At 45.2% G+C, this 25,023-nt stretch overlaps 1 protein-coding gene across 1 annotated transcript; it reads right to left on the reverse strand.

Annotated features, from left to right (window-relative positions):
• Positions 1 to 24,814, reverse strand: LOC130683982 (uncharacterized). The gene is given in 6 exon segments (XM_057503273.1): positions 1 to 255; positions 375 to 437; positions 2,586 to 2,654; positions 3,338 to 3,472; positions 17,956 to 19,337; positions 19,340 to 24,814. Coding segments are annotated over 6 exon segments (5,652 nt in total). The 5' UTR covers positions 23,088 to 24,814.
• Positions 24,815 to 25,023: the final 209 nt, after the last annotated feature.

The following is a 25,023-nucleotide window of genomic DNA, read 5'->3' on the forward strand; positions in this document are numbered from 1 at the left end:
TCACCTCCCTCCTGAGCTCTCTCCTGGGAAGGGCTCCCTCCTCAGGGGCAGGTCACCACTCACTTTGTGCTGGTTGCTGTCTGGGTCTCCTGCAATGGATGCTGCCCTCCGCTTCTCTAAGGGAACCAGCAGAGCGGGAGGGGGCCGGCAGCACTTCCTCTCATTGTGCCGGCTCTTTATTCTCTGCATCAGGCGCCCCAAGGCCACACAGGGATGGGTGTCAGATTTCCCTAAGGTTGGGGGAGTTAAAGGGAACTACAACATTGGAAGAGCGCACAAAAGCTCTATGAGAAAGGCGCTATTCCCTGTACTCTCAGGGACAGGTCCCAGGACACTAACTCCTCCCGGACGAGGGACACATCCCACTCCCTTACCCTGCTCTCCTGTCCTCGGGGTGCTTGTCTCTCCAATGCATGCCTTTCCTTAACCTCTGCAGCCTGTAGCAGAGGCAATGCTACACATTAGCCAGTCTTACTCATTTTCCTCTTCCTGGGCACACAGGAACACTGGTCTCAGCCCACCTTGCAGTTCATGTTAGGACGTGTGATTGGGTTCTGGTCAACAGAATATGATCAGACGTGATGTTTGCCACTTCCAGAACTAGTCACAAACTCCCTGCGTCAGAGTGGCTGCTCCCTCTCTTTTCCTGCTGCCCCATGCTTAGAGGATGCTGCAGAATGAAAGGGGGCTGCCCAATTTAGGAGACACAGGGTGTGGCGGTTGCCAAGGAGTGAGCCTTACTGTGTTAAGCCACTGAGAAGCCAGAACTTACGTGTTCGCACAGCAGAGTGTTAATTACCCATAGAAATATCCTCAGTCTAAGACCCTTCATTCACCCTGCAAGAAATCTCACCCTCAGGTGTTAGTCTTAATCCATCCTCCATGCTGTACGTTGTACTAAATTTCAATTACTCATGTCAAGGAAGGCCCCAAAGGAAGAAGTGAGGCTCTAGTAGAACAGTCAGTGACGATTTGGTACTTGACGCTCCACAGAAGAGTCCATGAGATGTTCTCAGACCAAGACCCACAAACTCCAGTGCCTGGCACGGCCACACAAGCAATGCCAGTGAAGCAGGCTGGGTACGGAACTACGGCCAGCAGGGTGAGGCATGCCTTGCCAAAGGAGGCAGCTTCTACCAATCTTCCCAACTGCTGCCATGCTGACTGTGGGCCAGTGGGGCCAGATCTTCCAATTGCTTAAAAGGAGATAGAGATCTGGGTGTGCACATAAAATCTCCAAAGTTTTGTAATTTGGCAGCTACTTTAAATTAGAAACAAACACTTGGCATGCCAAACCAAACTGAGCTGCCTGCTCTATCTGCCACGCTATATACACTACCATTTTGTATCCTCTTCCAAACCCATGTGATTTATTTTAAGTCCTGTCCTATAGTTGCAAGGCTGCCTCTCTCACAGTGAAGTTAGCATCTCACATAATTACGCAGAGCAATACTGTCCTTCATCACCAATCCTCCTCATCCCCAAATTCAAATTGTGCCCCTCTGGCCAGCTGGAATCCACTGAGAAGTTATATTATATATATTGACTGTAGCTCCGTTACTAACACTAAGGTCTGCCTCAAACTTTAAAATTACCATATGCAAGGACTCCATTTAATTCTTAGCCAGTGACTGTCCTTTCTCTCTTATCTGAGGAAGGAGGGAAGAGCACCTTAGTAATTACAGCTCACACCGACCCACCTCTTTCCTCCAAATACCCCCAGGTGCGAAGTAACAGTCAGGAATCAGAACTACTTTTTTGTGTGCCTGTACTACAGCTTCTCTGAGAGTAAGACTAGCTAGCTTTTAGAAGGATCAAATAGAATTTGAAAATCACCCTAGTTTATGTAGCAAGAGCTTTAAGAATCTCAAACATTTCTTACCAAAGAAAAGCATTTGCAAGCAAACAGGTCAGAAGATTTTTTCACAATTATCTCTTGCAGAATAGAGCAGTTTGAAACCAGAGAAAATGGGTGTTGCTGGGGTGGGGGAGGAAAAAAAGCATCACTTTAAGAGTATAAGAAAGCCAGCCCCTGAGAATCTCAGAAATAGAGATGGAATAGCATTCTCCTACTGTACATGTGAGCTCCAAGCAGACAGGCTGCTTTTCAAGCAGAAAGCTCTTTTCAAAGCACAAATACTGGAAAAACAGACCCAGACATCAGCGCATTCTAAACACAGCTGTGTTTGTCTGCACCTACTCCCTGCCAGGCTGTGTTTGATTTAACCTGGTAACCCAGGGGTGAAAGGCTCCCACATCCAATTATTCAATCTCTGAGACTCCTGTCGTCCCAGCATTGTTAGGCTTAATGTCATATTTAGTAAATTGACCTCTTATTAAATGTTGTAGCCAACAGAGAAGTTTTAATAATCTTTGCAATTTCATATTAAATGTGTGTTTAGAGGGCTGTGATTTGTATTCATTGCAGGAAGGAAGAGGTCCAGCCACCTGTTCTGAGTGTCACGGGCTGCTCCCCTTGGGGTGAGCATTACTGCCTGGCTGGAGCTCCATCACGATGCAGCTGAGTCATGACCATCCCCCACCCAGGAGAATGTATTTATTAGCTTTGGGAAAAAGGGATGTACGATGTGCCGATTGGCTGGCCTCGGCTTGACACGGAGGTCAGCAGCCTGTTTGGGAGGGTTTGGGGTCACCTGAGAGTGGGGAGACCCCAGAAGTCATCAGGCAAGCAGAAAGCCCCAGGCTGTCCCCAGGACAAGGAGCAGACCTGGCTGCACTGGTCATCTCCAGGCTGCGTCCTGAGGCCGGGGAAGTTTACAGGAGAGGCTCATGATGCCATGTCAGTATGTCCCTAGTTAGGGCCTGAGAGCACAACTGACGGAGCAGCAGCAGCCAACAGACAACAACGAAAGCCATTCTCTCTCCTGGCTGGGCTGCCAAGTGCAGGGGCCAGGACTGCCTGGTGTCTGCAGTTTCCATAGCAGCGCTAGTTTGTTCTGGCTGCAAAGTACACAGAGAGGACCGCATAAACGTTGCAGGAAATGACACGAACAACCCAAGTACCAAAATTACCAAGCCTGGGATCTCAGGGTAAACTTTGCCCTTTGTAAGTCAGCGGTGGAGGTGAGGATGATCTTCAAGAGATGCCTGGAAACTAACAGCACTTTCAAGCACAATGCCTGGTGGAGGATGGCCATCCAGCCAGGCCAGGCCCCTGGGCCTCCCTAGTCCATTTCCCAGGGCATTGGAAACGCATGCAGGCAGCTCAGAAGACTGGCAAAAGGTTGGGAGCACCCCTGTACAGACAGATGGAGGGGAGTGGATGCTGCTGTTCTCTTAGGCCCAGAATTCTTTAAAGCCTTTCCTCCTCTCCCACCTTGGCACCGCTTGGCCCCTGCACAGCCACGGAGGAAGCACTGCACAGAGGTTTCTGAAGCCCCTCCAGGCCTGTGTGCTGGTAGCTCAGGAGAGCCAGCTCCTCCACCCCTTGCACCGGGGAGCATGGGGGAGACTGTGGAAGAGGGTAATAAATTATTTAGAGTTATTATTGTTGGACATACAGCCACTATTTGCTACTAAGAAAGGGAGGCAAGGAGACTGGCCCCAGCCTTCTGCATGAATCACACAGTATGAAATACATCTCATCCTCTTTCACTTCAGTTTCAATCTACTGGATGGAGAGCACACTGGCTGTCCCAGAAAAGGAAGCACAGTCATCTCCAGCACTAGGGAAGTTCAGCCATTTCTTGGTATGACTACATCAAAGCACCTCAGCAGTATTTTCAGTGTTAAAATAAAGTTCTCTAATTTAAAAATTCTTAACTATTTTTAAGCCATTATTTTAGGCTCTCACTGTCAGCATTATAGTCCCAATCTGACAAAATTGGCAAAAATCAGAGGTTCTATTAAATTTTATAAGGTCATAAATGTCAGATAAAGAGTGAGAAGTCAAAACCTCTGAATCCTAGCCACAAACTTAATCTCACTAGTGGTGCATTCCTTGTCCCCTGAACTATATGTACACAGTGTTTTGAATGCAAATAAATTGGCTGCAGGCATCCTCCCTGTTTTACAATGTGACTGCTATAATGTTACTTCACTGGTGTGTGGATCCAGCTAAATGCACATTTGTGTAAATTAATGTCTCTGAGTATCTGTGGTATTTGGACCTTTGGGTTATGGTCTTGAGTGTTCTTCATTTAGATGAGCCAGAAAATAATATGTATGGTCTCAGCTAAATCTAAAATGTCTAAAGAAAAAGAAAAGAAGGGTAGGCCCAAGATGGAAGGAGCTGGGAGAAGTTCTCATGTTTACACGTGCACAGTAAACAAAGCCCACCTGTCCTAAGGGTTGGTTTTACCTATGATCAGAGATCTCATTTGTCTTTGTCTCTCCAGATTCATAACTAGTTGCCAGGCACATGGTAGGTGCTCATGATTATTTGGTGAACTAACGATATTCCTGGGACTCAATCTCAACATGAAAAGAAGTATCTACAGAATGGCTAACTCACCCAAGACTCACCTGCTCAGCCTCTGACCAGCTCCACCTGAGTCCTATGGGAATCCCAGCCCACTGGGAGCCCCTGTGTCCACAGACTGCTGTCCTGTGGCCCCTGACTGAAGCTGGAAACAAGGCAGGTCATGCCTCAAAGGGAGAACTGGGAGCAATTTTTGCCTTTGTGTTCCAGCAATTGTGAGGACTTATTCTTTTTAATTATGAGTTGAAAACAAGGACACTTATCTCCCTACATTCCTCAAGAAACAAGTGTGTCGGTATCCACACATCACGTCTGTGAACAGTCCTCTGTTTGAGTGCACAAAGCACCCTCAAGACTGCTTTGGTGAGAGAAAACAAAACAAAAACACAGATCAAAAAGTCCTGACACCTAGAGCTTATGGTTCAATATCAGCTATCATTTAAGGAGTATTTAGCAACTGCCATGCTAAGTAACTGTGCTAAGCATGACATTAAATCTGGTTTATTCTTCACACTCATAAAATGAGGTGCATCCTCATTTTCCAAGTGAAGAGACAGAGCTCAGAGAGGTAAAGTAACTTGACTTGATCACACAGCTACTAAGCAAAACAGCCACAACTGGAATCCAGTTTCTCCTGACCCCAAATTCCAGGTGTGCACTTTACCATCACATTAAGTTGTCCTGTGCAGCCTAAGGCAAGAGCAGAACACAAGCTAATAAATGATAAATGAGTCTCCAGAAATGTTCCAACAACCACTCCCCAGACAGGCAAGAGGGAAAAGCATTGGAAATACTCAGAATTTTTTTCAATTTTTTTGAATAGGTAAAACATTTTCAGGTTTCAAAAATCAAACAATCTTCAGAGTTACAGAGTGAAACATCTTTATTCCCACCCTGTCCCCAACAGGCTTTCTAAAAAGGTAACTGCTTTATTGGATTTTTAGGATATCCTTCGGAGTTATTTTATGCAAATACAACCACATATGAATAGGTATTTTTTCCTTTTTGTTTTTCTCAAAAGATAATGCATCTCTCCATCCTTTTCTGCACCTTGTTATTTTTCCAGTTGACCGAAGACTTGTCATCTTTCCATACCAATACGCAGAGACTTTCCTCTTCTTTTATACTGCAGAATTGTTTAGCTTACCATTCCACTGTACTGACATGTCAAAACTGATTTAACCGGTTCCATGGTGATGGGCAATTGGATTGTTTCCAATCTTTTGGCACTAAGAAAAATGCTACGGTGAACAACTTTGAACATATTTCATACGTGTGCCAGTATGTATGATAAATTCCCACAAGTGGATTGCTAGATTAGAGGATACACATGTTTGCAATTTAGATAGGCATTGGCGATATGCCCTCCAGAGGAGATACACCAATGGGTAAGAGCAATATGTGACAGAGCCTGTGGGCCTTTCAGTCTCAACAAGAGAGATGTCACAGGTTTGAGTTCATTCAGTCTGATAGGTGAAAAGTATGGTATCTCCACGTGGCTTTCATTTTCTCTTATTATGAGTTAAGGTTGAGATCTTTTCATATACTTAAGGGACTGTACATTTCCTTTTTGAGAACTCTTTTCATATCCTTTGTCCATTTTTCTCTATTGCTATTATTTTCCCCACTTAATGAATAAGGACACTGAGGCTTAGAGGTGTGTTACAGGAAGCTTGTTGTAGGAAATAAAATCATGAAGTGATGAAGCCAGAATTTGAGCCCAGTCTTGTCTGACTCTAGAACCTGAGACTTTAACCACCAACCCATACTGCCTTATCCTATTTTTCAAAGGAACTATTACTGGAGTCGTTGTTCAGAAAGGGTACAAAAATAAGATTTCAGTTTTCTATTAATATGTCTTAGTAAGTTTGACATACAAGAGCAAAGATGATATTTGAGTTCCATCAGATTCATTTTTTTAAAAATGTAAAGCAATGGTGGAAATGACTGATGGGAATTCGTGAGATGGGGCTATTAGGCCTCAATCCAATCAAGCTGCACCCCTTGGTCATGGCGACTCAGGGCCAGTACTCAAGGAGTCCTCTGTGGCCCTTGCTCTCATGAGGCACATACTCTAATCAGAAAGGCTTACGATTCACACATGAAATGGGGGAGGATCAAAACTGAAAATGAACATCCTAACTTTATGAAGGAATTGGCTAAGATAAGTAACAATAAAGTTACTAATCTGGCTAGCTAGTTACTTTTGGCTAAAATAAGCAAATTGCCAAAACATTACTGGTTCACTCATGCAACATTCTTCTTAAATTTTTTTTTTTTTTTTTTTAGATAATTATTTTTTATTGAAGGGTAGTTGACTTCTTAAATTTTTATTTCAGAGGTAGATAAACATGGACAGGCTACAGTTACTAAAGGTGGGGTGGGTGCTGGTTTCTGTTTGAGAATTCATGTGGTTCCAGGGGAGCTGGTTCTGTCCCAGGGATAGAGCCCCAGGTGTAGCCCACACCCGCAGCACTCCAGCCACCTGGTCAGAGCGGTGGGCTCAGAGATGGGCACTGTAGGCTAAGCGTATCCATCAGAGTTATTCTTGGGGCTTCCCTTGCAACTGTAGGATAAAGACATTTTCTCTTCCTTTGAAAAATGTGAAATGAAGTTAATGTTTTTGTGACCATGAGGAAAGCCAGAGGGAGACAGTATTTTTAAAAATTTTTTAATGAGAAAAGATAACCAGTTCCTGATGGTTGTGTGATGCTGATGATACCTTTGGATCACACAAAGCCCAGTTCACCTGTAGACAACTCAGTGACATGAACGGATAGCATTTCTTTAGTATTTAGGAGATTCTGATGAAATTTCTGTGGTTCAAAATCAAGAACCCATATAGAAGAGTTCATGAGGGTGTCAGGGTCTGATTGGGCCTGAAGGCCACAGGAGTTGAATGGCAAGGTAGGTGGTGAGAACATTCCAGGAAAGAAGACTAATCTGAGCAAAGGCAGGTGTCCATAGTGCTTTACCCCCATTTTTGCAGACCTTACCTTCAAAATGCACCAGCAGTTGGAAGAGCCATTGTGCTCCACTTCATCATATTTTTTTCACACTGTCTTAACTGATTAGAACCACCTCCCATTTCTTTCTTTCCTCTCCTGCATTATTTTGGGTTCTCATCATCGCTATTCTCTCTCCAGCAAATAATGGATGACTGCATTTCTCTCAGGCGTCAATCAAGACCCTCAACTTCGAAATGTGTCAATCACTGAACATGAAGCAGACTCTCAAAAAGGTGCCAGAAGCACCCGGCCTGCATCCTCCCTGCTTTTGCCTGCTCCATGGGAAGCTCTTCTTTTAACCAAATAATCATAATCTAATTTATCCCTACACCCAGTCCTAAAACTGGTTACAAATAACTAAGTTCAGTTTCATTGCAATTTATTGTCACTTTGTATTTAACGTCTGAATTTATTCTAAATAGAAAGCAACTCCCATTCCAAATGGCCTGGCAAATTTGCCTTTAAAACCTATTTTGACATTGATTAAGCAGGAAAATTCATTCAGCTCACTTTAGAAGTAGTTCAGTTTTTGACAGGATGATGGGACAAAGATGAAAGGAAAAGGGGGTATTATCTGAGTGGTATCTATTACTGTGCAACAATATTACCATAAATTTAGTAGCTTTAAAAAAAAAACATACATTTGTTTTCTCACCCTTTATGTGGGTCAGGAGCCTGAGCACAGTTTTGCTGGGTCTTCTGTTGAGCGCCCTATAAGGCTACCATCAAGGTGTTGTTGACTGGGGCTGCAGTCTTACCTGAGACTTGGCTGAGGAAAGGTCTGTCATCAGTCTCACTTAGACCATTGGCAAAATGCAGCCCCTTGGCTTGTAGGACTACGGGCTTTAGTTTTTTGCTGGATATCAGTGAGAGGCAGCCCTGGGTGTGTCTACAAGCTGCCTGCATCTCCTTGCCCCAGGGAGCTCTCCAGTAGGGCTCTTGCTTCTCCAAAGCCCACCATGGAGAAAGACTCCAGCAGGATGGGAGCTACGACCCTCTGTAACAAGACAGGTGGTCACACACACACAATCTCATGTGCCCTGTCACCTTGCCATATTCTACTTGTTAGAAGCAAGTCAAAGTCCTGCCCACACTGAAGGGAAGACAGTCAACAGGGTACAAACCCCAGGAAGCGAGTTATCAGGGAGACCATCCCAAGAGTCTGTCTGCCGCAAGGTCAGAGAAGACTTGATCTAAAATTAAAATTAAGAGGTCTCCTTCTAAGGATTCTAGCTAACTTCGTCTTGTGCATTGAGGCATCCACTCTCATCAAGCTCCTAGACAAAATCAAAGAATACCAATGTTAGCTCGATAACGACCTGCCTTCACCAGAGGCCTCAGAAATGCCTACCTCACTGCGAGTGCACAGCCTCTCTGCCTCTGCCTGCCTCTATCAACACCTTAGCGCTCACTGTCGGCAATGGTAAAAGTTGGGGGCGGGGGCTGTTTGCAGGCTCTCAGGAGATGGTGGCTTTTCCCCAAGCACTAGAACGGGGTATGCCCTTGTGTGTCTGTGTATAGTGCTAAGCTCCAAGGCCTTGTAACGGAGATGATGGATCTCCACTGAAGACAAATGACAGAGTAAGAAGACGAAACCAATTTGTCACTAAACGCAAAGCCCGATTGTGCTACAACAGCCTGGCGCTGGGATTGATTACAAACAAGATGCCACTTCCCTGTGGGCTGCCTCACGTGTTGTTATAAATAAATAACATTCGTTTTTGCATCTGTATATGGCAGAGGACAGATTATACCTCAGCGCCTTAGGTATACAGTAAATCTCCCAGGGAGTACCACGGCCCTTCCCAACCTACAGGCAAAGTGCTGCTTCATGTAACACCATTTCATAAATAAAATAGGGCTGGACAGCGCGCCGTGAGAAAGGAAAACGAACATAGGCTCTGACTTATATTAGGAATTCATTTCCATGCAGGGCATACTTTAAAGTGGGTAGGTCTTTGTTCCAAAAGGCCCAGGGCCCCTCAGCAGCTGTGCAGCCTTTTAGATTGTTCACTGGCAGCGACATCCAAGAGAACCACTTGATTCCTGAGAGTATTGCCTGAAAATGAGGGTACAGTTTTCAAGATGGAAATAAATCTGTGGGATTTTCTAAATATCTCCTTGCTCTTGCCCTGACTATTCCAAATCTGTCATCCTAGGGTTTTCAAATAAGTAAATTATTTTAACCCAGGAACATAGAACTGTTTTCTGTGTATTTCGTTATGCCTTGCTTGAAACAGCGTTGAATTTGATCTACCTGTGGAAAATATCTTTTTTCATTTCCGTGCCTATCCACTCGTTTACTGTCTTCCTCTCTACCTCTTCTCAACATTTTCCTACCCGATTTTTCTTTCACAAACGAGGGTTGGCACAGGGAGGGCTCAGCCCCGTCCTTCTTAGGTGTAACACGAGCGCCCCCTGCTGTCTAGAGTGTGAACAACTCTGCATCCAGGCAGGTTCAGACCAGAGGAGCAGATAGGGAGAAAACCTGCAGACATTCTCTCCTCTCTGCGTAAACACTGTAACTATTGTTAAAATGAATAATTTACTAAACCACAATTGTTTATTGACTGCCCTTTCATTATTTACTTTTCAGTTATTAAACACACTCGACGGAGGGCCTGGGTGTCAGCCCTTAGCAGACTTGCAGCTTTTTTCTGAGCCAATGATGTTCCAGCCCCCTCACTTTTCTCCACACGAGACATTTTCGATCTCTTTTGTCAGGTCAGGGTCAAACTACAGTTGTTTCGTGATGACTTTATCAATTCTCAGTTGATAGATAAATGAAAAAAATGCCTACTGCTGCCTCGTCGCTGCTTAAGAATGAGAGTTATTTGTTAATGCTCTGCCAGTCTGGCAGGGTCTGTGACAGACACAAGGAGTCGAGTGAAATAAGGAAAAAGATGTTTTTAATGTCTTTTATTAGTCTCCCTTCCTTACACCAAAAAGCAGATGACATCCATCCTAGACTGTCCTTCCGAACGCAAACAGGCGAGGGAGGAAATGTCGCTCCCGCCGTTCAGAAGGTAGAAAGCCAGACCTGCTTTAAGTATGCTAATCACCGCCCTTCACGAGGAAGTGATTCAAAGGCAAAAGCAATGGGCCCAGGTAGGAGGGGGCCCTTTCCCCAAGAAGAAAATTCTCTAACTCCAGATTTGAAGGGAAGCATCAGTCTGTACCCAGAGTGGCTCCTGCTTTTAAAAGGGCAGACATTTCTGCCATCCAGAACTTCAGGAATACATGCTGTAACCCCTAAACAAATAAATAAGACTCAACGCAAAGAATAAGCAGAAATTCCCAAAATGAATGGGAATTTATTCTAAAATATAACATTTTAAATAATTTGATTGATACTAATTGACACATAAGCACAAGAAAACTTTCAAACTACCCTTCTCTTTCCATTTTATTCTCCTGATGTAAGACATTAGTTTCATATACAAATAACTCACTAGGGATTTATGCAAAAAAGACATTATGGGACAAAAAAACCCTAACAGTAAATAAAATTAGAGATTTCATCAAATTATACATTTACTGTTCTCAAACTCAATATAAATTTCAAGGAAGACTCACACCTTGATATTTCCTCTCATGACACTAATATTTGCAAGCTCACCATTCTAAAGTGGGGAGGGTGGGGGAAGTGGGAAATGCCAATGGGTAGTGGAGGAAAGAGGGGAGGGATCTTACCAGCAGATTTGCATAAACCAAAGCTTGGGACAGTTAGTCTGTCTTTTATTAGTCTCTTGAAAGTTAGTCTGTAAGATACAGTACTTTTAATGATTAAGAGCACTAAATATGAAGGGAATCTGACCTGGGTTCTAGGTGATGGCTTCACCAGGTAATCAGCTGTGTGACTTGAACATGTCTCATAAACGCACTAAGCTTCAGTTTCCTTGTTTGTAAAATGAAACTGATGCTTCTTCCCTCATAAAATCAAATATGAGAGTTCATCCATGTCAGATATGTAGAGTACTTAGCACAACAATTAAGGGTGCAATAATAATGCAATATGTGAATGGAACCCTTAGCTTTCTATTTTCATTCCCTTCTTTCCATTCCAGACACCAAAATCATGAAAAGGAGTCTCCCATTTTTAAGTTTCCTAAATCCTGCCTGCCTTCATTTATCTATCTGGCAAGCATTTATTGAATCCTTACTCTGTTCCAGGTACTATGCTAGGTTTTAGCTATTCAAATATGAAAAGCAAAGTCCTCACTCTCTAGGAAAAAAACACATAAATTAATTATCCATATAGTAAAATTTAGTCTCTATTTGTCTCTTTATTGTTGACACCAAAATACTTGTAGTCACACATGGTTATGTGGCATAGATGAAATCCACTTTGAGGGAGGAAGTTTAGGAGTAGGAAAGAACAACAATTATTTTTCTTTACATATAAAGTAATATAACATCCTATAACTTCATTCAGAGTAACACAGTATGATAAAAGTTTACATTTTAAATCAATGTATTTTGAACATTGCCATGATTTTATGGATGGTAAAGAAGGCTCAGAATCATGAATTTTTTTGCCATTGTCTGTTTTAATTTTCCTATTTTTTCCCCTGGGCATTCACATAAGAAATCATGCTAGGAAAAAAACCTGTCATTTTGAAGATAAATAAATCTTAGATCCTCATCATCAAGAGCTATGGAAATTTGAGAATTTTGAGTGTCCAAAAGAGTGAGTCTTTTTTTCTGTTGTGTCTCTAATTCTTGGTCCAGAATCTGGCATAGAATAGGTGCTCAATAGATCATTTTGAACAGAAAGAGGTAAAAACACGAAGGCTGATCAGGAGAGACAGGCTTTAGCTGGCAGTGTCCACTCAGAGCCACCTGGGTCACCCAGGCGGCAGGGGGCAAGAGATGCAGGCAGACCCCTGAGCGCCCAGAGCAGGCTCCGCCCAGAAGCCAAGACCCAGGCAAGAAGACGCCAATGGGAGGAACCCACGGGTACACCTAAGGTGCCTAGAGAGACGTGCCACCCAAGCCACGGGGAAAAAATGCAAACAGAATTTCAACTCAGCCCCAAATTTATTGTTTTCAGCTTAATATTTGTTCAAGATCTGAAATTCGTCTCAATTATCAAGCCCTAAAATAGAAAAATCAAAAGGAGAGACCAATTCTGACCTTACCATCCAGTATACAGAACACTTCAAAAATAGCAATGGAGCCTAACAGTACATTTTTAAAGGGTGCAAACTAAAGAAATCAGAAATTAGTCGCTGGACCCAGTGATTCCCTCAAATTAGCCCCCTTTGCTTCCAAATGTCTGCAGTGAACAACTATTTCCTCTCTAAACTTTAAACAACCTCAGCAGGCCCTCAGAATGGCACTCACTTTTTTTATCAGATTGCTTCCCACAGGGGAATCCCCGCAGATAGTGATTTCTATACGTTCCAATTAATAGAATGAAAAATGTAATACAAGAAGTTTTATTACTAGGTTGGTAAGCTTAACTCTTGAATTATTTTAATATTAGAAAATCACTATAATTGAAATATTTATTTTTAGTCTTTCCATTAAACTTTAACAATGATTAAAAATTGTCCTGATAACACCAAGGAATACAGCCAGTTACCAAAACAAACAAACAAACAAACAAAGTGGCAAGTGCAGTGACTGAGCTGGGTGTAGGGTGTTGTGCAAGCACCACAGACAGTCCCTAAGACAGTTTGGAGGAAGGGAGAGGGGAGATAAGGGAGGGGAGGCAGACAGATTTCCAGGAAGACTCAGTTGAGTCTTAAAGCCTCCCCTCACCCCACTTCAGCTCCATCCTACTTTCCAATCGAATCTGGATACAAATACAGATCTGCCTCTACTTACAATGGGGTTCCATCCCAATAAATCCATGGTAAGTGGAAAGTGCATTTACTACACCTAAACCTAGCAAACATAGTAACTTAACCCACCCCACCTTAAATGTGCTCAGCAACTTCCATTAGCCTACAGTTGGGCAAAATCATCTAATACAAAGTTATTTTATAATAAAGTGTTGAATGCCTCATGTAATTTATTGAATGCTGTACTAAAAGCAAAAAACAGAATGGGTGTCTGGGTACAGAATGGTAGTTAGCGTATCAGCTGTTTACCCTCACAGTCTCCAGGCTGACTGGGAGCTGTGGCTCACGGCTGCTGCCCAGCATCATGAGAGAGCATTGTCTGTGGACAAATCACTAGCCTGGGAAAAGATCAAAATTCAAAATACAGTTTCTACTGAATGCATAAACCTTCACATCATAGTAAAGTTGATCATAGGTCGGGTACCATCTGTTTGTATGACCATTTTGAAATGAATAAATGAACCTGGATGCTGACTATGTCCAAACTCAAGGGAAGAGTTTGTCATTGAGACCTTCCAGGCACTTTGAAGACCACTCTGTTGTCACACTGAAGCAGACTGAATGTTCAAATAATCTATTTTCAAAATATTTTTGTATTTTGATACATTTCAAAATACTTTCAAAGCAAAACAAGAGAAAACGAGGAAGACAGGGAAAAGGAGGAAACTGAGCAAGCCCCCAGCAGGAAGGAACTGGAAGTGCTCCTTCATACAGAGGAACTTTCTTCCCCTAACTGTGTCTGTCCACTCTGAGAATATTCAGAGAGGCTACCATCATAACCCAAGCACTTTTCATTATTTTTATTGGGGAAATGCAGGACGCTCACACCGGTAAGTGCTTAGAGCTGTCCTGAGCAAGGAGGCTAAGTGCAAGGAGTCACTGTGTCACCCAGCTGCTTGCCTGATCCCTAAGGCACTCCCAGGAGAATCACGAATGTTGGGAATGCTTAGAACGACGTAAGGTCAAGTTAAATGGTGGCCGAAAGTTGGAAAAGATATCTGTAAGAATATAGTAATTTTTCCTCCATTTACCCCATGGTCCCAAGCACATAAACTGGTGAGAATCATGCCTGGGCTTTCCTGGGCTTACCCCCACCTTATCTCTAAACATCCCGACCCTCCCTGCAAGGCAACAGGCCAAGCAGATCCGCCACAATGAAACACTCTCTCTATCTCTCTCTCTCTCTCCCCCCCTCTGGGGCAGTCACTTTCTCTTTCAGATAATAAAATCTCTTGCGTGGGCCCATGTCTCCTGTTCTGGGTAAGGAGGGTCGCGGCGAGATACCCTTTCAATATCTACAAACAATACCCATGTCATCTTCTCAAAAATACGTTTCACTGAAGCCGCAGCAAAAGAATTTTTGATGAGTTTGGAGAGAGAGAAGTAACGCAATTGTCTGACAATAGCCTGAGCTCCCTTTCATACCCTCTACAGAAATCAGTTAAAGAAACAGGAAATGGAAAGAGAGGCTCCCAGCATGGTAAGTGTCGGTTACTCTTACTGTTTATGAAGCTCTCCTGGAAAGGCCCCGGGTATAAACTGGTGTGTAACAAGGTAAATACATAAACAATCACCCGCTTTACAGCGGTATTTGTCTCAGCCCTTTCTGTGAACTTCTTGAGACTCGGAGAGGTTACAAGAGAGATGCTAGACAGTGTAATATAAACCTGTCGCTGTGCCACTATGCTGAACGAAACAAACCAAAAAGATCTGTGGCTTCTGTCTGGGAGATCTGATGGATTAGGGTATTAGATTCTTCACCTGTTGGTAGGGAAAAAAGAATACTCAAATCCCCCTTGCCTCTGTGTTTGTTTCTTAGCACTTTTATGGATGGTTTCATTCTGATTCGGAAAGTCAATAAGACTAGAACCCTCTACAGGCAAAGGAGGTGAATATGAGAAGCCACATATCGCCTTGCTTATTATAAGCCATGCTGATCTATGTGTCACCAGGGAAGAATGTTGGGTAACAAAACACAGACTTTCAAACAAATGATAATAGTGCCTTATGCTCATGTACTGTCTTTTTTTTCTGGACGCTTCCTCAAGCATTTTACAAACTTGTGTAAAGGGTCCCTCACCAGTCATTGGAATGCAGTTGCATCTAGTACAGAATAAAGACAGCCACTCTGCTGGAAAACAAATATGTTTTTAGAAAGAAAGGTTCTTTTGTAAGTATGCTTACAAAATTCTCTAATTTTCCTTTTTTTCAGGGCATTTCTATGTGAGTGTGTTGGATTCTCCCAGAGGAGGACGCCGCCCCAAATCACTCACGGAAGGCATCTCTTGATGCAACAAGCAAGAGGAATTTATTCAGAGGCCAGCTAGCTGGGGTCCATGCATTAGCCCGACGCAGCGGGTCTCAACAAGGACCCCGAACACACAAAGCCAGAAGTTTTTATAGCATTTTCAAAGGGGCAGTATTTTCTACAGTCACAATACAGTGTTTTTTTTTCATAGACACATAAATTTTCGGCTGACGCCTCATCCTGGGGGTCTGGTTAGATAAAATCACTTTTGGAATGTTTAGGGTGGTTCTAGCAAGATAAGCTTAACTGATTGAGGTTGGCTAACTAAAGGTCACTACAATTAACACTGGCTGACTAACTTGTTTTTCAAAGTTCTAGTAATTTTTCTCCTTCTAGGTTAGAAAATGGTGTTTGAGCCTTTAAGATGGCTGTGCTTATGCTAACTTTTGATTCTTCAGGTTCTACATTTCCCCACTTCTCTTTAAGGGCATTCCAATCATGGAATGTTTGTATCTTCTTGTTGGGTGAGTGAATAATATTGTTGCTTCAACATTAGTACATGAACGGCACTCACTCTTTCTCTAACAAAAGTTATCAGCCGATTCAATATGCAGGGTCCTAAAGTGAGGAGCAACACAAGGATGAGTAAGGGCCCAGCCAGAGTGGATATCAAGGTCGTAAACTACGGGGACTTAGTGAACTAAGATTCAAATAGCCCTTGGCCGGCTTCTCGTTCTCTCTTTCTCTGGTCTAGCCTTTCCCTAAGCTTTGACATTGAATCTCTTACTACTCCGGAATGGTCTGCATAAAAGCAGCATTCTTCCTTTAAAGCTGCACACAATCCTCCTTCTTTTAGAAACAGCAGATCCAGCCCTCGTCTGTTCTGCAAGACTACTTCAGAGAGGGAAGTCAGAGATTCTTCAAGTTTAGTAATGGATTGCTCTATGGTTTTTAGGTCTTCATCAATAGCTGTCCTTAGTCCCTCATAATGTTGGTTCCCTTGGATAATAGCGGCTGTCCCTGTTCCTACTCCGGCTGCGACTCCTATCCCTAACAACACAGCTAAGGTCAGCGAGACCGGCTCCCTCCTATATCTATGCCTAGTTCAAATTCAGCTACGAATGAGAGGTCATCATGATACATCAACCTGGGCACCAGCTGAACCATGATACAGAAATCGCGGGAGGAGTTGAAGGTAGAAGTAGAGACACATGGGGTCACTCCAGTGTTACAAGCCCACCACCCTTCGGGAGGAGGGACTAGATACTCATTTTCACCTGAGGAGGTCACAGCTATGGTTTCATTACACAAAGCTTTATGGGTGGGGGGGACTGAACCTAAACATTTTCCTCTTCCAGTTACTTCAGTCAGAGTTAGCTTCTTGTGGCTTCCCCAGCTACAGATCTCGTGACGGGTTGTCCTGTTAAAACTGCCTAACAATCCCAATCCTTCATAATAAGCCTGCCCAGAAGAGAAACACAACCAACAGGATTCAGTAGTGTTAGGGTTGGTGGTATTTAAGACCTGAAAAGCCCCTTCAAGGAGGTTGAGAAGGCGTTGTCCGGTGCTAGGAAAGGAGGTGACTCGGCCAAGAGTGGAGGTGGAGTAAGTGGTGGCAGAGTCCATAGGTGGGGCTAGGGCCTGTTTTGGGGCTGGGGCTGGGAGACGCGGTTGATCCCGCAAGACAGCGTTGGGTCCTACTGGGGCAGCTGGAAGGGTCTCAACTTTGAGCCTGATAGTAAATATAAGGCCTTTATCATACCCAGATTTATAGTATCTGAGCCCCCACTGTCGTCCAGTGACCCATCCATCATACTGGCGCCCCTTATCACTGAACGTGATATTTAAGGGGTTGCATAGCCCTGTCTGCTCACAGTTGGGGGATGTGTGGTTCAGGACTACTTTAAGGAGGTCCCAACTGGACACGGGGTTCCAATAAACATTACCCGTAGTTTCACAGCCCCAAGAGCTACAATAAAAGGATTCTAAGCCCCCACACTGTCGGGCTTGTTGGTGGGTTCGTCCATCACGGGGGCAGACATAGAAGGTAGTGGTTTTTATCCTATTGCGTGCTCGGGGATAACTACACCCGCTGTCTCCATAGGAAACCTGGCTCTGGGCTGCAGAATAATCGCGGTCTGGTGGTCGAATTAGGTGGGCCTGTCTCCAAGGTATATTAGGTATGTCCCAGGTATCTAATCCAGCAACTAGGGCGCAAACATCAGGGTGCAGGGACGGCCACCAGGTCTTAAGGGGGGCAGTCTTAGAAACAGACCACACTGCCTCTCCTGAGAGAAAACCTGCCATGTCAGCAACCTGGGTTCATGGGGGTTAGGGTTCTGGAAGGTGGGAAGTAACTGGGTCATTAGAATTAGAATTGTTAGTGACACAATTATTTTTACACAAGCGAAATTTAAGAGGGTTATCAGTTCGAATTACTCGCTAGTCCGGGTCTGGTTGAGGCGCTTTCTTCAGATGTGAAGCATGTATCCAGGAAGAGATGCCATCTACTTTCACAGCTGTAGGTGTGGTCAAAAGGACGATGAAGGGTCCTTTCCACCGAGGCTCAAGATTTTCCGTTCGATGTCGCCTTACGTAGACAGAGTCTCCCACTTGGAACGGGTGAGGTACTGAAATGTCCTCTGGCCGATAGGCTTCTCGGATAGAGGCCCACACTTCTTTCTGCACAACTTCCAGAGCCCGTAACCTTTCAAGCAGAAACTTATTAGTCACAGATTCAGGGGATACGTGGAGGTGAGCTGCATTTAGTGGAGCCGGGGCTCCAAACATTATTTCAAAGGGTGTTAGTCTAAAACGGCTGGGGGTGTTTCTAACTCGGAATAAGGCGAAGGGAAGGAGGACCAACCAATCATATAAACCAGTCTCTATGGATAATTTAGTCAGGGTCTCTTTTAGAGTTCTATTCATCCTTTCTACCTGTCCTGAGCTCTGGGGCCTGTATGCACAATGCAAATTCCAATCCGTCCCCAAAATCTTGGCCAATCCCTGACTTACCTGGGCAACAAAGGCAGGGCCGTTGTTGGAGCCGATTACCTTTGGGATTCCAAACCTGGGAAATATTTCTTCAAGGATCTTTTTAGACACCGTCTGAGCTGTCTCAGTTTTGGTGGGGAATGCCTCTGTCCATCCTGAAAATGTGTCTAGGAAAACTAGAAGGTACTTCTATCCATACTTAGCAGGCTTGATCTCAGTGAAGTCAACTTCCCAGTAAGCTCCTGGGCGATCCCCTCGAAGTCTTTTCCCGGATGTTACTGGATTTTTACTCACATTTACTAATTGGCAGGGAACACAATTTCTTACAACCTCGTCAGCCAGTTTTCCTAATCCAATAACATGATAAGGGGAGTCTTGAACCAAGGTCTTTAGGTTTTTTGCTCCCAAATGTGTCAATTGATGCAATTGCCTTAAGTATTCTTCTGCCTCTCTCTGGGGCAGGACAACTCTCCCTTTTTCAGACTTGTATATCTCATGGGGTGAGAAATTTTTAAACCCTAATTTGTTTATACAAGCGAGGTCTTCAGGTGTATACTGGAAGCTCTTAATACAAGTGGCCTCCGGGTACACTTGGAGGGGTAAGATATTCATTCCCTGGGCTGCTTGTTTTGCAGCTTGGTCCGCCCTTCTGTTTCCTTGAGCTATTAGAGAGTCGCTTTTTTGATGCCCAGGGCAATGTATTATTGCCACTTCTCTAGGTCTATGGATGGCTTCTAACAAATTTAAAATTTCTTGTTTGTTTTTAACATCTCTCCCGGCAGAAGTCAATAACCCTGTCTATAAATAGCCCCGTGTATGTGAGCGGTGGCAAAAGCGTATCGGCTGTCGGTATAGACGTTAAGTCTCTTACCTTCTGCCATCTTTAGAGCCTGAGTCAGAGCGACGAGCTCTGCTCGCTGTGCAGAAGTGCCCGTTGGAAGTCCACTGGCCCACACGATTCGGTTATCATCCACTACTGCAGCTCCCGCCATTCTCTTACCATCCATAATGTAACTGCTCCCGTCTGTATACCAAGTCAGGAGTCCTGGTCCTTCTAAAGGCTGATCTTGTAAGTCCTGGCGGGTCCCCGTCTCCTCAGCCAGGATTTCCTGGCAGGTATGAAGTACTTCTTTTCCCAATTCGGGGAGCAGAGTAGCTGGGTTTAGGATGGCGGGTGGGGCAAATTCCACACGATCACGATTCAGGAGTAAGGTCTGGTAGTGAGTCATTCTGGCATTTGACATCCATCTTTTGGGTGGTTGCCGGATTATGCTCTCCAACGCATGTGAAGCAACCACAGTGAGTTTTTGTCCCAGTGTTAGTTTGTCAGAATCTTTAACTAGGAGGGCCACAGCTGCTACTACTCTCAGGCAGGCAGGCCACCCACTACTCACGGGGTCTAATTTTTTTGACAGATAGGCGACAGGTCTCTTCCAAGGTCCCCATTGTTGGGTCAACACTCCTCGAGCTACTCCGCTCTGTTCGTCCACGAAAAGGACAAATGGCTTAGTTACGTCTGGCAATGCTAGAGCGGGTGCTGAGAGGAGGGCTTTCTTGATATCATCAAAGGCCTGTTGTTGCTCAGATCCCCAAACAAACGGGGCTGTCCCCTTGGTAAGGGGGTACAGAGGGGCAGCCAAGGAAGCATATCCGGGTATCCACAATCTACAAAACCCCGCTGTCCCCAGAAACTCGCGAACCTGGCGTGCTGTAGTGGGGACCGGAATCTGCGTCACAGTCTACTTCCGGGCTTCAGTAAGCCACCTTTTCCCTTTTCTCAGGGAATATCCCAAATAAATCACTTGTTGTTGGCAGATCTGTGCCTTCTTAGCAGATGCTCTATACCCTAATTTGGCAAGTTCAGTCAAAAGGGCTTCAGTGGCCTCTTGGCAGGTCTCCCGGGTGGGAGCGGCTATCAATAAGTCATCAACATATTGCAGCAAAGTTACCTGTGGGTTTGAAGCTCGGTAGAAAGCCAAGTCCTGATGTAAAGCCTCATCGAAGAGGGTGGGCGAGTTCTTGAATCCTTGTGGCAAACGAGTCCAGGTCAATTGCCCAGTAGTTCCTGTGGTGGGATCTTTCCACTCAAAGGCAAACAGCGGTTGGCTGTTCTGGTGCAAGCGCAGACAAAAGAAAGCATCCTTTAGATCTAAAACTGAATGCCAGATGTTTTTTGGGGCCAGGGAGCTTAGTAGGTTATAGGGATTTGGCACGGTGGGGTGAATGTCCTGTGTCCTTTTGTTAACTTCTCTTAAATCTTGTACTGGTCGGTAATCTCCCGTTCCTGCCTTTTTTACAGGGAGCAAGGGGGTGTTCCATGGGGATTGACATTTTACCAATATTTCCTGTTCCATAAGCTTCTGGATATGTGGCCTAATTCCATCCCTGGCTTCTTTACTCATTGGATATTGCCTCACAGTCACTGGCAAGGCTGAAGCTTTTAGTTCTATGATTACAGGGGGCTGGTTCTTGGCGAGCCCCATGCCCGCCATCTCCGCCCAGGCTCCTGGGAATCGGTCGAGCCACTCCTGACTAATCCGGGAGGGCTCTGGTTCCATAAAAAGACAGTATTCATCTTCCAATCTTATGGTCAGAATACTCAAGTTCAAAGGCTTATTTTCCTGATTAGTCACCAGAGGTTTCTCAGCTTGAAAAGATATTTGGGCTCCTACTTTGGTTAAGATGTCCCTTCCTAACAGGGGCGTAGGGCATTCCAGTATAATGAGGAACGAGTGACTTACTCGTCCTACTCCTAAGTCTACTGCTCTTCGGGTGGTCCATGCATATTGTTTCTGGCCTGTAGCTCCAATCACCCAAGACTTTTTGCCAGAGAGAGGGCCCTTGTCTTTAGTTAATACAGAATGTTGAGCACCGGTGTCTACTAGGAACTCAACAGGTTGCCCCTCCACTTTCAGAGTTACCCTGGGCTTGGGGAGGGGTTCCGAGCCCCGTCTTCCCTAATCTTCGTCTTCCAGCAGAGACAACACCTTTTTTGGAGGCTTCTGCAGTGGCTTTTTAGGGCATTCTTTCACCCAATGTCCTTTCTCTTTGCAGTATGCACATTGATCTTTATCCAAAGGAGGCCAGTTGCCCAGGTACCCTGCCTTACTAGTTCTACCACTAGAGGGCGGGCGTCCCTTACCTTCTACTACTGCGGCCAAGATTTTTGTTAAATTTCTCTCATGCTTCCTATCCCTCTTTTCCTCTTTACTTTCTTTTTCCTTTTCCTTCCTTAATTCCTTCTCTTCCTCAGTCTCTCTCTTATGATAAACTTTCTCGGCTTCTTTCACCAAATCTCTCAACAACAAATCCTGTAAGCCTTCTAGTCTCTGAAGCTTCTTTCTAATATCAGGCGCTGATTGCCCAATAAAGGCAAGAGCCACTGAAGCACTGTGTTCCTCAGAAGTGGGGTCAAAAGGAGTATACCGCCTGAAGGCTTCCATCAGGCATTCTAAGAACACTGCGGGTGCCTCAGCGGCTCCCTGACTAACCTCTCTTACCTTGGCCAAATTGGTGGGGCGCCTTGCAGCCCCGCGAAGACCTGCCACCAGAGCCTGGCGATAGATGGTTAGTCGCTCCCTACCTTCTGGAGAATTAAAGTCCCAGTTGGGTCTGGTCAGTGGGAACCCCCTTTCTATATCATGAGGGAGTTGTGAAGGTCGTCCGTCAGCTCCAGGCACGTTCTTTCGCGCTTCCAGGAGGATCCTTTCTCTTTCTTCCGTGGTGAAGAGTACCTGTAAGAGCTGCTGACAATCATCCCAAGTGGGCTGGTGAGAGAACATCAGGGACTCTATCAGTCCCATTAGTCTCTGCGGTTCCTCTGAAAAAGGAGGGTGGTTAGCTTTCCAATTATATAAATCAGCAGAGGAGAATGGCCAGTATTGCAGAGGTTGGAAAGGCGGGTCTCCTTCCTCCCCGAGAATGGGGGCCCCATAAGACCTGAGGGGAAAAATACCTGATGGGTCCAATGCGGCCCCTCGGCGCCGCCGAGTTCCCTGGGCCGGTCCCGGAGCTGGCCCCGATGCCTCGGTACCAGAGGCTAGAGGCATCGGAGGTGCTGGGGCCGGAGGCACTGGGGCCTCGGCCGCCGGGGCCTCAGGCGCCGGGGCAGAGGCAGGAGGGTAAGGAGGGGGATCATCAACCATGAGCAAGTCTTGAGTGTCAGGGTGTATTTTGGTGGTCTCTTTCCCTTTTCCCTGAGGTTGAGCCTGAGCCAATAAGACTCAAGAGTTTGCTTTCTTTCGCACCCAGGGCTTTACCCAGGGCGGTGGATTTTCCACCAATTCTTGCCAGACCACAATGTAGGGCTGCTGATCCGGATGTCCCCAAGTTGAATTCTGGAAAACAACAGCTTTTACTGCAAGCAGAGTGGAGAGGTCAAAAGTCCCCTCCGGGGGCCATCCAACGTTAAAAGTGGGCCACTCGGAGGTACAGAAAGTCTGCCACAGCCCTTTTTTAACTTCTACCGACAAGTCATGCGCCCTTGCTCTCACTTCTGTCCAATGACCTATTGTCAGGCTAAGGGGGGTCGTCACTGTCTTTCCCATTGCCAGTATAACAATTATTAGACACGTAAAGGACACATAAAACAGAGACACACAGAGATTAGACACACAGCGGCCGCTTTTTGTCTTCCTCAGATTTCTGACCAAGAACCGGAAGGAATCAGTGGGCTGATACTCTCGGCGCCCAAAAACCAACCCTATCTCATCCGGTTCACTTTTGCGGAAAAACAGGTGGGAGGCCACCAGGCGTCCCTGGCCCTCCAAACTCCCCGGGGCGTCCCCCAGGGTTGCAGCCTGCGGTGCTCCAAGTACATCTACCGACCGCAGTCGCGACCCCTTACGGGACCGGGATGGCTGCCAGACAGAGGGTACCCTTTTCAGAACTCCAACCGGTCTCACTGAAAAACAGAACACAGAACACAGACAACTCAAGGCGCCACTAATCTTACCTCTTCCTCCAAGAACGGCTTCGGGAGTGAAGCGGGGTGAGCGCACGATCCCAGATGAGCCCCCAAATGTTGGATTCTCCCAGAGGAGGACGCCGCCCCAAATCACTCACGGAAGGCGTCTCTTGATGCAACAAGCAAGAGGAATTTATTCAGAGGCCAGCTAGCTGGGGTCCATGCATTAGCCCGACGCAGCGGGTCTCAACAAGGACCCCGAACACACAAAGCCAGAAGTTTTTATAGCATTTTCAAAGGGGCAGTATTTTCTACAGTCACAATACAGTGTTTTTTTTTCATAGACACATAAATTTTCGGCTGACGCCTCATCCTGGGGGTCTGGTTAGATAAAATCACTTTTGGAATGTTTAGGGTGGTTCTAGCAAGATAAGCTTAACTGATTGAGGTTGGCTAACTAAAGGTCACTACAATTAACACTGGCTGACTAACTTGTTTTTCAAAGTTCTAGTAATTTTTCTCCTTCTAGGTTAGAAAATGGTGTTTGAGCCTTTAAGATAGCTGTGCTTATGCTAACTTTTGATTCTTCAGGTTCTACAAGTGGAAATGGCCTAATGGGTACAAGGCTCAGGACTATTCCTATGAGAGTAAGCTGGGCACTTGTGCTGTCCCTCACCTTTCCCACAGACATGGCTCAAACAAGTAACAGTGTGTTAAGTTTAATGTCCCAGCTGTTCAAAGTATGTATGCATGTGGGGGGGGAGAGCTGGGTGGCAGAGGGGAAATGTTACTTGGAGATATGAGACTGTCATGGGTTAATTATAAGGGTCTCAGGTCCTTTTTTACCACCAGCTGGCAGAATCATAATCCCTTTCTTTTCCCCAGAAGCCTGGATCCCTAAACCAGGGCCCAGACCCAGCTATCAGCAGAAATTAGTATGAGGTCCCCAAAGGACCAGCTTCATGGGCTACAACCTGTGCAGTCACCCAGGACCCCCACTCAAAAGGGCCTCACACTTGATTTCATGCTCCATTGCTGCCATCTTAAAATTCCTAATAATTTTATCTTTAAACAGGTATTTTAGAAGTGAAGTCCATTGATGATGAAGCACAAAAAGAGGAGATGCATGTGTACATATGGGGTTACACTCTTCCTTACCAACCATTTGCAGGTGCTATTTGCAATGCTCTGTGCACAGAATCCCGTGTTCCCATGGTGCAGGGGAATCCTCCATGATAGTTCTTCACCACGGGGTAAGAGGTGCCCAACAACTCTTGCCCCCTGAAAAAGGCCCACACTTCCCCTTCAAACCAGCTTGGCCTGAAAGAAGTCAGCAGTGTCCTAAGCAACAAGAACAACCAAGGAGACCTCTCATGTCCTTCCGTGCTCATGTTACATCCCCATATGAGCACTGTAGGGGCCAAGGACAGGCCACCCCAAAGTGTACTGCAGTGACCTATGGATTACTTTGAATTAACACAACAGCTGGTGCAAGAGAGATTCTCTGACCCTCCCTGAAACCAGGAAATACATCTCTCATGGGAAAGGTTCCCTTGCTGAAGGCATCCTTATTCCCA

Source organism: Manis pentadactyla, chromosome 5, assembly GCF_030020395.1.
Source record: "Manis pentadactyla isolate mManPen7 chromosome 5, mManPen7.hap1, whole genome shotgun sequence".
NCBI classification, from domain to species: Eukaryota; Metazoa; Chordata; class Mammalia; order Pholidota; family Manidae; genus Manis; species Manis pentadactyla.